At 32.9% G+C, this 14,181-nt stretch overlaps 1 protein-coding gene across 1 annotated transcript in view; it reads left to right on the top strand.

The window, feature by feature from the left end:
* LOC129004719 (uncharacterized) overlaps positions 1–9,144 on the top strand; it is a 372,634-nt gene extending 363,490 nt beyond the window's left edge. The window contains exons 2-6 of the mRNA XM_054433301.1: positions 3,059–3,152; positions 3,846–3,968; positions 5,626–5,867; positions 7,947–8,080; positions 8,633–9,144. Of these exons, the coding sequence (XP_054289276.1) occupies positions 3,066–3,152; positions 3,846–3,968; positions 5,626–5,867; positions 7,947–8,080; positions 8,633–8,934 (888 nt within the window). The 5' untranslated portion in view covers positions 3,059–3,065 and the 3' untranslated portion in view covers positions 8,935–9,144. The remainder of the gene's footprint in view (positions 1–3,058; positions 3,153–3,845; positions 3,969–5,625; positions 5,868–7,946; positions 8,081–8,632) is intronic.
* The last annotated feature ends 5,037 nt before the right edge of the window (positions 9,145–14,181 follow it).

The following is a 14,181-nucleotide window of genomic DNA, read 5'->3' as shown; positions in this document are numbered from 1 at the left end:
ATGCTCATTCCTACTACCATCATAGACAATTAAAATTATTAAATACCCCCGCCGCAACACACCAGCAGACTAAGTGAATTTTAATTTGCCCAATTGGATTTTCAATTAAATTTAGTTAAATAACATTATTTTAAACAAATATACCTAGGTTTTCTGCTACAGGGAGGGTAGGGTAAAAGTACCATTTTTAGCAGAATATTAATATCTTAGTATAAAATAAGTTAATTTGCCAAGTTTGATCAAAATATTTCCTTAAACGAGCAATATACAACAGTGCACAGTAATTTTAAATTTACGATTTTTTTCACAACCAATACGGTAACCATTAAAAACCCCTTGACAATTTACTAAAATTATTTGTTTTTTAAGCTCTAAAAATGGTATTACGAGAAATTGGGAAATATTTTGTTTGAGGGTCAAAAATGAGAAAAAATGTATCCTATAAAACCCCCCTAAAAACCCTGTAAAACCCTGTGCACATAGTCCGATCATTCTGGTTCGCGAACTCATTCAAGTTTATCCCACCCTACACCTTCAAGCAAAATTTCATCAAAAACGGAAAAATAATTGTACTCAAGTTATCGCGTTTACGGACAACACACATAAATGTGTATGTTCATAAAATTTCAAAATCATATGATAATTTACTTATTGATTATTTACATTTCTATTTATTTAATATTTGTTCATAACCTGTGATCAAAAGAACCGAAACATGTTAGTTATTCAATAATATAACTTAAAGGGTACTAAATGTTTAATTATTTATTTAATTTACTAATAAATATATATATAATATATATATTTATATTTATATAACTTAGCTCTCTTGGACTTGACTATGGCCTCTGCTCTGACCGAAACGCCATAAAGCAGGAGGGTTGACAGGGTACTGCAATACCTTGACGTGGCAACCGTATACTCTAATAAAATAACATTTTATAAGTTCATTGGCCATTGGGTCAGTTAGTGTATGGTAATTATTTTGTTTCTTATTTTTTCTTAGTTGACCTTTAGATTTACAGTATTTTTACAGAGAATTAAGAGTATGGGACATAGATAGATTTTACCATTGACTTTTACCGGGCTACTTTTATCATAGAACCAACACAAGTTTTGGTCCCTAAGGGAGTATGTTTTATCTATGGTTTTATCCACGATTTCATCCCTCAGCAGAATACAAACTATAACCATGATAGACTAACCATTAACCAAACACATAAGTAGACTTCTTCTCCTCATCCCATATAGTAAATTTTGAAGCTTAATATTTTTGGTGTCTAGTTCAAGTGCGGTGACACTGGTCGCTAGTGTCGACGAAATTCTTTTCTATTATTTTAGAGTTAATTTCATGATTTGTGCTTTACTGTTTTATTATGTAACTAGCGGAAACGTTATTGCTTGATTAGACAGTTTTATTTATTTAAAAAGCGTTAGACTGAAATAACAAAAAAAAATTGTAAACAAAACACGACATCTACTGTAGATGTCGTGTTTTGTTTACAATTTTTTTTTTTTTTTGTAACAGTGCACCAAACTGAAACTCTGTCTCTACTAATAATAAAATTGGCTTCAGATTTTCCATAAGGACGATAAATCTACTAAGGGAGTGTGTTATCTATTCTATATTATGCACTGTATCGTATTTTTACTTTTAGGCACTTATTATGCCACGCCACCAACCTCACGATTAGGCACTTTGGGATTATGCACTATGAGACATCACGAAAGCTCACTTATTCATTTTAAGTTGGCTATTCTGGAGATACTTTGTTCCCTTGCACTGCACAGTGCACACATACAAATTCTTGGTTTTGGTGGTATATTTAACTCTTACAGCACCTTCCCGCCAAGTCAACACTTTTTTCTCTGACATCTTATCATCTGTGAGATAGAATAGAATATCAAGTGTGTTAGTGTTAGTGTGTTTAATACAGTGATTTAGCAAATGCTATATGTCAGTTGAAAGTTATTGTACCTAATAAAGTTACCATCAATCATTCTGTCTCTGTCTCTACATTTCTTTTTCAGTTGCAAGTTACAAGTTATCTTTAAAATTTGCCTCATCTTTTAACAACAAATCTTTAATGGAGAATATGTTAGGTCTCATTAAGACCTTGACCTGGATTTTCTTTAAATTTTCTCCTTAATTAAGTGCAAATGCTTAAGAAAGAAATCGAAAACCTTAATGTGTATAGAATAATAAGAAAAACTAATTTTACCCTATAAAACCCTTCCTGCATAGTCTGACCATGACTGTATCACAAACTTGTTTGATTTGTGTTGATGAAGGTTTACACATTTGTACCAAACTAGCCGCTACCCGTGCCTTGCAAAGGGGTGCAAGATGCAGAAGAGGCAATTTTGGTTCCTTGAAAATAATGGCAAAGGAGCTTGAGAATTATAATGTTCCCTAGATCTGCTGTGTAGATGGACTTTTCTTAATTTACTATTAGTAGAAGTAAACATCTATTTTAAAATTATATTTATTTGTAAGAATTGCAGTTCCAAAAGTCTGACATTGGACCCCTCAAAACCCTCTGGGGCGGAACCCTTTTGACGGATCTGCACCAAACTTCACACAAACCATCCTTGAATAATGTTCAATAAAGCCTGAAAGTTTCATTAGAATCTTTCGGGCGGTTTCGGAGTCCATAGGGTATATACATACATACCTACATACTTCCTCTTTTATAGATATAGATTTAATCAAAATCAAATCATTTTTGCTAAAGTTATTATGCCAATGAACACATCATATAAATGCAGTTTATGAAAAAAATGAATTTCCATGTCCAGTCTTACTATTTGAGACCTTAGGTTATAGTTCATGCCTATATGAGAAATTTGCTAAAACAAGACAATTTAGCATCTAAAATTCACAGCAACAAGAAACAGATAATTAACCTGTGGTACTGTAATAGGGGATGATGGATCATTGGAGGTTACTCTGATTATTCCTTTAGGATGTAAGGCGGGATTTTCAAACTTCTTTCCATAATTCCAGAAATATTTGGGACTATAGTTATGAAAAATTAAATTTGTACTTATTTTTCAGCGTTGAAATGACGGATATTTTTCAGGAAGTGTCAATAAATTATATACCTAGTCTTGTGGAAGTATTTAAACAGTCATTTGAAAACTACTATCCAGTAAGTAATATAAATTTAATCTACTTATGGCGATTTATTGTATGATTTTAATGATAATTCTTTTTAAGATTTTAAAGCAATACAAAGAGTCTAATTTCCAATCCAGTAGATTAAGTCTAGAAAATCTTGTTTGTATGCATAATTGGTGACTGTTGTAAATTTTGTAATTTGTGGAAATGCTAATAGAATTTGCGATTTTTATGGTTTAATTCAGGATTAGACAGTTCCGAAATATTTCAATTACCTAAAATAGCATTATATGTTCCTCATTTTTTTTATGAAATCCCAGTTCAAGAACTTAAGAATTATATTATTTTACCTTTGTTTTCCAGCTTGTAGTTCTTGAGTAAGTAAGATTTTTGTGCCACTCTTTCCATTTCACCAGCTTGTTTGGCATCTTATAGGTCTTTCAAATTTGTCATCTTATCACCAACACTATTATATATTTCAAAAAAATATTTATTTGCTTATTTATATAATATTTATACCCTTGCGGTCAATAGTATCACGTTCAGGTTATTCGGACAACTCTACAACAGACACGCGCCTGAGTCACGACAGGACATCTTTCTAACAGGAATTGATGGTTTACATTACGGTACCATTATTAGTCAACGACGGTCTATGTTTTGCCAGCTATATTTTTATCATAACTTACTTTAACATAAACACTTAATAATAATTTAATTTCAGTTCTGCCAGTATGTTGAAATCATGGGTGAATACAACAATGCGGGTGTGAAAAATCCAAAACAGACTCTTTACAGATATGGATCACTAAGAACCGGAGTCTATTTATTTGAGGCTCATTTTGATGTAAGTAAAATAATAATGCTTGGTTACGTAACAGCTGAAGTCATCAAGGGTGATTCATCCGCCATTTTGAGCAACATTAAAATAAAAAATTGTTATTACTTAGTTACATACCTATTTGAGAATAAGTAGCGAAACGGCTACTTACTGTACCTCTGGCGAGTAGCAATTTTAAAGGCAATCATAGATATAACTAGACTTTGGGCTTGGATTAACCAGTATTTTTGCTTTCCATTAGGCTATACTTGATGGCCACCAATGACTATTAATAATTAATCAATGGCCAAGAAGTCTAAAGGTGCTGCTATCTCCGCGGTGTGAAAATCATTAGGAGTTTTCCTGTCTGAAGAGTTGGTAGGAGAGGTCGAGAGGTCCTTATAAAATCCACAGTCTTAGAATTAGGGGCGAATTGCTGCTTAATAATCAAACTAAGTCCATATCACTCCGTTGGGTACTTTTTGTGTTTTTTGCCATAGGTTCAACTATACACATGTCAACAAAAATCTCTTTTAATTTTTAAAGCTATGACCGGGTCATAGCTTGATTGTGATGATCAAAATATTGTAATTAATGTGGTCATAATGACCCGATTAATTATATATTGTGATCGTGATGAATTCAATAATATTTTCAAACACAAATAATGCAAGCAAATTTGTGTTTAAAAGAATGACAGGCGTTATCTAGAGCGATAACCAACAATTTGTTTGGGTTAATTGACCTGATAATATTGGGTTTTATTTTTATCTGATAATATTTTAGATCTTTTAACAATTATAGATCTAACAAAACAAACATGCTATGTAATAGTAATTTCATGTAATTGTATATTCTTTCTAGAGTATATGTTTTAACTGTCAATTGTAACTTACCTTTCATCATGAGTTTTGATTAGCAATGCAACTTCTTTAGTCCTCTTAGGATACTGTATTTCCTAAGACCTTTATAAAACTATACCCCATAACATTGTATAACAGTTAAATTAAACCTTCGACTGTTGGTAGATACTTGTCATTTCATCTCCATGTCAAATTATTGCCAGTTTTAAAATTGGAAATAAAATGTATTTCAATTTATCTATCAAACAGAATGTGCTATATGGTGTGACTGATTTCTGTCAAACCTGCAACAATTCAACCAAAGTCAAACTAAGAGGCATTGTACATTGTGAGCTACAGCAGCTTTATGTCAATCCAACTATATCTCAGTACTTAACTATAAAAATAAGAGAAAAATTTAATTTTAGACAGTAATTACCTACATACTCTGTGACTGGCTCAATCCACTACAACTCTTGATAAACAACAGGTGACAGCTGGTCCATGAGATATAGCATGTATACTTCAGTATACAATAGTCAATGCTTTAACGTAGTTTGTACAAAAATTTCATACGTTTATGAGTCATCATTCATGACTAGAAGTATGCAGCATGATTACGGAACACGTAGACCATGTGATCTTGCCCTGCCCTGCTGCCAATTCGGTCACACTCTAATATCATACCCATTGCTTCCTTGTTGGTCAAAGATGAAGAAAAAAGTATTCAAGGAAGTAGCCTAGTATTCAAGTATTCATATTTAGGTAGGTGATATTGGTATTTAATTGTTGGCCTCACATAGTCTGTATACGAAATACATTTCTCCTATGTTTAATTACAGCTGGGAGACATGTCGTATACAATATTTCACATATTTACCGCAAACACGGATTATTCAGATTTGGAAGAAGCTCTTTCCAAAACTGAGAGGATTCCTTGGTTTTCCACCAGTTATGTCTTTCAAGCAACATTGAAGAGGTTTGCCCCAATAATTCGAAAAGTTGCAAAATATAAAGGAGTGAATCTTAATGGAGTTGAGGAAGATTTGCTTTGGCTTCCTCTGCATAAAAATCTTCTAGTGAGGTAACTGGTTTTGATGAAATTTAGTTACTAATATTAACCAAGGCTTACCTTTGTCTGTAGTCCAAATTTATCATACACATAACAGATAAGTACCTAGTAAGGTACTGAGGGAACATTCAATGGTACACTTCAGTGGTGTCTATAGGAAAGTCCTAGACCCCTCTCACCCTCAAGTACTACAGGGTGGGGCGGGGAAGTATCCCTAATTTTGAAGGTGCCTTTAAAAGACCTTTGTCTGTAGTCCAAATTTATCATACACATCACAGAGAAGTACCTAGTAAGGTACTGAGGGAACATTCAATGGTACACTTCAGTGGTGTCTAGAGGAAAGTCCTAGACCCCTCTCACCCTCAAGTACTACAGGGTGGGGAAGGGAAGTATCCCTAATTTTGAAGGTGCATTAAAAGACAACCAAAAATATCAGAACCAAACTTTATATTGGGATTGAAAGGTTACATCTGGGAGTTTAATTTAATATAACATTACTTGGTTTTAAACAGCATATTCTGCATGTGGTGTCCCTAATCGTGAATACACTCCTGTATTATGGTTCTGGAGGTCATCATAACTCTGTGAAGCATTTGTTGTGGAGTGCGGCCAACCTCAAGGTGAATTGCATCCTTCAAGGCATCTAGGGTCTTCTCGTGAACAGTTTAAGTTCACTAACTTTGACAAGTCGTTGCCCTTGATTGCGTAATCATAGACATTTTTTAAAAAGCAAACTTAGTAGAACCACTCTTTATGTACAAAATGGTGTTTGGTTCACAATTTAAATGTTAAAACTAGAATTGCTATATGATACCGCGCGAAGCGGTTTTCTGACGTTTTTCGGTGGGGGTAGGGAACCCTCTTAAGAGGAAATGTTAGGACTCCAGCTGATTTCACAAGTCCCTGTCACCCTGTCTGTAAATATTGACTTTCTCTTCTACAAAGAGTACTGAAACAAGCTTTTAACTTCTAGTTTTAAATGTAATAATTTATTCTCCTTTTTTGATTTGGTGTAAACTTTGACAATGTATGTTCCGCACGGAACTAGCCAGCAGGTTTATGAAAAATAGGGAACATGAGTCGGAGGTGAGACATCCCGATTTCTAATAAGTAGAGCCCAATGTCATTAAAACAGGGGTTGTCCTAAATATCCCTATTCTATTATTGTAGTCAATACACTTCAACACTCATTTGGGTGAAGTCCAAGCATTTGTATGGAAACTACTTCTAAGGTTATTAGAATAATTTTGGACAATTCCATAACTGAAATAGGGCTCTCTGTAAAACACTTACAGTTACTTCAATACAAAACATTACTTACTCTGTCAAAACTCCTTTCTCTAACACTAATAGGCCTACACATATATAGCAACTGGCAACAGTAATCAAGAGGGAATTCATTAATTCAAATGAGCCCTTCCCAAACATATTTTTTTGTACAACGTTCAATACGTTGACGCAAGACTAATTTTTTCATAGGGGTAAGAATCAGCTAGATTAGGTATGAATAAAGTAAGGAACACATTGTCTCAGATTTTAACTTAAGAGCTCGATGGAGATCTGTATTACTGACAACCCTCATAGAAAGTAATAATAATTAAGTATGTTCTTTTACTACAGGAGATAGTTGTTTTAGACATTAGCATGGGTTCAGGGTGAACTGTGCTCTTGTGTGGAACTTTGCACTCTTGCAAGAAAATTTGTTTAAGTACCTAACTACTTCTCAACTGGGGAGTGTAAAGGTTACTTGGATGTTAAAATATTGATTGATGCTTTTGTGTTTTATAGGTTTTTATACAATAATTTAGCTAACTAAATGATAACAGTTTTGTAAACAAATTTGGAAATTCGGTAACTTTTGAAGTTCGGCACTGCTATAAGCTATAACCCATTAGGCCATTGGGTCATCTAAAGTGGGTCCTCTTTAGGTTTAGACAATAGACATATCTATAATCTTATCAATGACATTTTTGTGTAACAATAACACAGATTACAGTATATATTTTTATTTTCAATAAATGTGAAACTTTATTTGAACTTTACTTTGTGGTAATGTGCATGATTTACTATTTCAAAAATATGAATGTTCAGTGAAGTGCCAGAAGACTTAGAGTTGAAGTTTTTAAACCCAATCCATGCAGAGTTGATGGACAAACAATGGAAGTTTAAGTTTGCTGGCTCTAATAGATACCTGGGGATCCAGATCGCAAATAACTTTGGACTGGGTAAGCTACAAGTATCATAACTCTGAACTGTGCAAATAAAATGTTTACATGTTGAAATTGAATTTTAACTCATAATGATTTTTAGTAAATTTTTATTTGGAATTTACTATCCAAAACGGTGTTCCAATAAGAGGTTTTATACATTTTGGTATAAGCTAAGCAAATTTACTTCGTTTTTGGACACTAATTAGTAAAATTGCTAAAAATCAAGAGCTTACAATTGAAAAAAAACTCAAATGATTGTTTATTTAAAATTTCAGGAGTTCCCATTTCCCTTAACGATTTTGTAAAAATACAATCCCTACATTTAACTTGTATACATAACTACATTTTTCTAAGACTCTTTGCACCATACATACTCTAAAAACATACATACATACTCTTGGCTTCTGTATACATATTACATATTATTAGCATATAGCCTAAATTTTATGATCAATAAATCTCCACTCCATCGTAAACTGTTTTAAAGTGTTAATACAGAAATAAACCTGTATGGGTCATACAATATCCGAAAAAAATTATTATATTATAAACTATGTAATTTTTCAGGCTTGTTCAGAAAACCTGAGGCAAAAATGCTTTGTTCTGCAGTCACCTACAATTCAGGAGGGATTTTTTGCCTATTCACAGACCCTGAAAGTAGAGGGAAAGGCTATGGAGAGATTATTGTTCGAAGTTTGGCAAAAGAGTTGCACTCAAGACAGAAAGTACCTTTTGCCACAGTACAGAGAGAAAATATGCCATCCCAAAGAGTATTTGAGAAGATTGGTTTTGAAGTTTTCAGTGTCATGGAATTTATTTCCCCTCCAAATTATTACACAGACTTTAAACCTGTAACTGTCAAAAGCTAATGGCACGAAAAATTAAATATAATATAGAATAAAAAATCTCTTTCCAAAGATATATTTACAAAAGTAGCACTAGACTTCATAAGCCTGTCATCACTATTCCAAAAGATTCCAAAAAGCTTCCATATAGCTTGAGAGTGTTTTATAAAAGAGACTCTGGTATATAACAAGGTTGACAGCAAAAATGTAGACCATAATCTATAAAACCAATGTAGTTTTTAGATATAATTTGTAAGCATGGCATATCAGCTTTACTAAAAAGATGTTTTTTAATTATTTGACTTCTATTGATTAGTAAACCCCACTCTAGAAGTTTCCAACCATACTGGAGGGTAGTTAACACATGCTGCAGATTTTACAACAGCTCGTGATCCACTATTCAACCTTCTTCCACTATTCAAAATTAATAATAAAATGTACCAGGCTATATAACAATATTTTTATCTTAATTGGTAACAAAACTAAATGCTGGAATAATCGTTTACAATTAAAAATAACACAGTTAAAGACTGTAGATTCCTCTTAACATTTTTGCAAAGTTTACTAAACATTGATATAAATCACAATCAGTAACTTAACTTGACCTTTGCTGAGGTCTAATGCATTACAAGTTGTCTTTAACATTCGTACACTTCCATTTCAGGTATTCTCAAGAGAACCATAGTTGCATTTTTAAAACCTCATCGTGTTTAGAAGATCTTTACTGCTACATTTCCCCTTTGAACAAGTTTTCTTTCTTTTTCTATTCTTTAATGGGTATGACTTGATATCAAACAAAAGTTGTGTGAGCCATAAATGACAATTCACAACAATGAGTAGGTAGATAGTGATAATGAAACAGACAACATTTTTTTTAACAACTACCTAGTTAATTATTGATTTCTATGTGATACAACAAAAATATTTCCTAAAAATATATCTACCGGAGTACTAGGTAAGTATTTTAAGCTAACTAGGTGAACATTAAAAATACATTGAAATATCCAAAAAGTTTTCCATATTATTGTTCACATTGTTCAGCATGCATAAGGAAATATTATAGTACTACAGATTACAGAGAAAAAGTAACATAATGTTTTAGCAGTGATATTAGAGTTTTTATTTCACAAAAGATATACCATTAATTTATTTTGCACAATATCTAAAAATTATGATAACGTGTAGTCCGCAACAATCCTTAAACTATAGTCAGTAGGCTAGTGTAAAGGGGGGGGGGGAGGGTACACACAACTAAATATTTAAAACACATATTATACAGGGAACAAGTAACTGAAATTATAATGACTTTGATTCTTCTAGAAAAAAACATATTTCTAAAAATACATTTTTAATATGAAATAACTTGGCACATTTTATTTAACATTTTTTTAAATACCATTTTAACTCCCACTAAAAGGGGTAACAATAAGATTTGGTTTTTCCACATATACATTTTGCTTGAAATAATGATATAGTTATTCCCTGATTTGCTCCAACGGTTTGGATGGATCCATGCATCTCTCAGAATAATCGCTTAGATGTTTATGACAGATTGACAATACATGACTTCATGGATATTCAAACGGCTGCTGTTGACTGACTAATGTCATGCCTATGTCTGACTTGAACATGAGTATGTTCTATATACATAACATGCGATCAGTGTAAAATACATTACAAGGTAATAAACAGTATCAGCAATCTGACGCACGTACCTTTCTCTTTTTGGCTTGTGTTGTGAACAAACCTTTTACAAACCTTACAAGTGGTGGGAGTAACTATGACAACTGACAACATAGTATTTTTATCATCAAATAATGATTGGAAAAATACTAAAGTTTGCAATAACTTTTAAACCGTAATTTTTACAGCAAGGCGGGTTATACACTCTTGTTAAAGAGTTAAAAGGAATATAAAATAATAAACTTAAATCAAAATTGGTCAAGCTTTTTTTAGTCAGATTTTTATTTTAATTATGGAATTTTATATAAAAACTACCAATTAAAAACAATAAAAAATAATAGTTTTTTATTTTAAAAGAATGCTTGGATATACCATGGATTAGTTCCCTAATACCAAATTTCATCGAAATCGGAACATAAGTGAAGTCAAGTGTGGTCTGTAGCTCCGTACACATCCACACACACACACAAAATGTATCCCTTTGGAAACCACTTTTTTGGGTTCAGAGGGACCCCTAAGCAATTGACGAAAACAATAGGTACTCTCCTCCATATATGATGTACAGGTGGAGAAATTTTAAAAAATCATATACATTATAATATTTAAAATGTCACCTCTTATGCATTTCGCCAGCTTGTGTGGCATTTTATTGTCATCTTTAGGGGTAGTTAAGTTATCTTTTTATCACTAACTGTATGGTATTTTTGTTACAAAAATATTTACACACATATATTGACAAAAGTGGCAACATGCATAGGGTGACCCAATGACCCAGACATCCTATTTACTCAAGAACACAGGCAACAACAAAGATAATCTTATTTATTTATTTGAAAATTTGTGTATTTTTGAAAATAACACAATGAAACAGTTTGCACTTACTAAAAAATTCCAGTTGAGTAAAACAATACAGTCCTACATTATTTCTTGAATTATATTTTTACGTATACATCATAAAAACATTTTAACTATGTAAATTATGTTTCAAAAAATTAACTCTTGTTTCCAAGATTCAATCCCACACTGATACAAATTTTAAGTTGACATATTTAGTTTGGATTTAAATAATAAAAAAAAAAAATAAAATAAAAACAATAAGCTGTGCACTTCAAAGTCTGTTGGCAGTTTTTCAAAACTATGATGAGAACTGAATAAGCACCAACATGTATGATACAATAGTTGCAGCCGCCTGGGAACAGAACAGATTATGTTTACTTTAATAATTTGCATTAAATGTACAAGTTTAAGGGTTCACCATCTCTCAGATCATCAGATAATTTTTGTTGAAGTTCGGTTAGGTGATTTTAAATCACAGAAGAATCCAGGAAATTTGAGTCATGCATGATGATCTATGTTCGGTGGGTTTAAACTTATTTGAGTGGTAAAAACAATGTACAATTACAATACACATACAATATAGACATTTTGTGATTTAAAATAAATATACAAACTACCAAATATAAAATATAATATGAAATATATGATAAAATATTTAAAAATAAAATGTATGAAGCACAATAAAATGAATTTAAAAAAGTATAACATTTCTTATGAAACAAAAGGAAACATTTTAAGAGATTGATGGCCTCTTTTAACCTTGCATTTGCCTGTTGACATAGAACATTTTTGGGCCTGTCTGTGAAATATATACAACAAAGCAATGGGTGAACCAGCACTGATAACTGATGAAATGGAATGGCAGGTACCAGGATCTGAACTCGCTGATTACAGTATGCCACACTACCAATTGTCATATCTTATATATTTAAAAAAATTGGGTTTTCTTTTCCGAGTTCGTTTGGCTCTTCTACCCGACCGATTTTCATGATTGAGGTCTCAAATTGAAGGTATGCACGCTCAGATTTGCCATCAAGCATCGGCATATATTTATCGATAATCCTACTCGGCTTATACGTAAAAGAAATTTGCTCCCCATGTTATTCTTATGGGAGTTAAATTTGGTTTATCTTTGCCGAGTTCGATTGGCTCTTCTACTAGACCGATTTTCATGATTGAGGTCTCAAATTGAAGGTATGCACGCACAGATTTGCCATCAAGCATCGGAATATAGTTATCTATAATTCCACGCGATTTCTACGTAAAAGAAATTTGCTCCCCATGTTATTCTTATGGGAGTTAAATTTGGCTTATCTTTGCCGAGTTCGATTGGCTCTTCTACCCGACCGATTTTCATGATTGAGGTCTCAAATTGAAGGTATGCACGCACAGATTTGCCATCAAGCATCGGCATAAATGTATCTATAATCCCACGCGGATTATATGAAAACGAAATTTGTTCCCCATGTATTTCTTATGGGAGTTAAATTTGGGGTTTCTTTGCCGAGTTCGTTTGGCTCTTCTACCCGACCGATTTTCATGATTGAGGTCTCGAATTGAAGGTATGCACGTACAGATTCGCCATAAAGCATCGGCATCAATGTATCTATAATTCCACGCGATTTCTACGTAAACGAAATTTGCTCCCCATGTATTTCTTATGGGAGTTAAATTTTGTTTCTCTTTGCCGAGTTCGTTTGGCTCATCTACCCGACCGATTTTCATGATTGAGTTCTCGAATTGAAGGTATGCATGCACAGATTTTCCATCAAGCATCGGCAAATATTTATCTATAACCCCACTTGGTTTATACGCAAAAAAAAATTTCCTCTCCATGTATTTCTTATAGAAGTTAAATTTTGTTTCACTTTTCCGAGTTCGTTTGGCTCTTCTAACCGACCGATTTTCAAGATTGAGGTCTCAAATTTAGGGTATGTACGCACAGATGTCCCATCAAGCATTGGAATATATGTAGCTACAGTCCAAACCCGGATTATACGTAAAATAAATTTGCTCTATTGGTAGTTAAATTTAGTTTTTCATTTCCCAGTTCAATTGGCTATTCTACTCGACCAATTTTCATGGTTGAATTTTCAAATTGAAGTTATGCATGTCCAGATTTCACAATAAGCATCGGTTTAATATACAATATACAAAATACAAAAAAAAAAAATAATTCCCGATCCCATAAACCAAGATTTGTATGACTTAGTTAGTAAGCACATGGTGCATGGGCCGTGTGGTATATTAAATCCTTCCTGTGTATGTATGAAGGATGGAAAATGCAAAAAAGATTTCCCTAAATCCTTTATTGAGGAAACGCAAGATAATGTTAATGGCTATCCGATTTACAAGCGTAGAAATAACGGGAGAACCATAACTAAACGTGCAACTGGAGACGATGTAAATGTTACAAATCAGTTCATTGTACCATGCAATCCATTTCTTCTTCTATATTTCCGTGCACATATTAATGTAGAGATCTGCTCCAGTGTACGATCTATAAAGTACATCCATAAGTATGTATATAAAGGTCACGATTGTTGCAATATAGAGGTAGCAAGGGAAAACGATGTACTTGATCACGATGAAATTAATTTATTCCTGAATGCTCGATATGTTGGACCAAGTGAAGCTGCTTGGAGAATGTTTGCATATTGCATGCGCGATCAATCTCACACTGTGGTTAGATTGCCAGTCCATTTACCTGATTCTCAGAATGTTTACTTCAGAAACGATGCCCCGGAGGAA

This window comes from Macrosteles quadrilineatus, unplaced genomic scaffold (assembly GCF_028750875.1).
Source record: "Macrosteles quadrilineatus isolate MER2022 unplaced genomic scaffold, UCM_ALF_1.0 Scaffold_10__1_contigs__length_6754688, whole genome shotgun sequence".
NCBI lineage: Eukaryota > Metazoa > Arthropoda > Insecta > Hemiptera > Cicadellidae > Macrosteles > Macrosteles quadrilineatus.
This window is presented reverse-complemented; position numbering and strand designations above follow the sequence as displayed.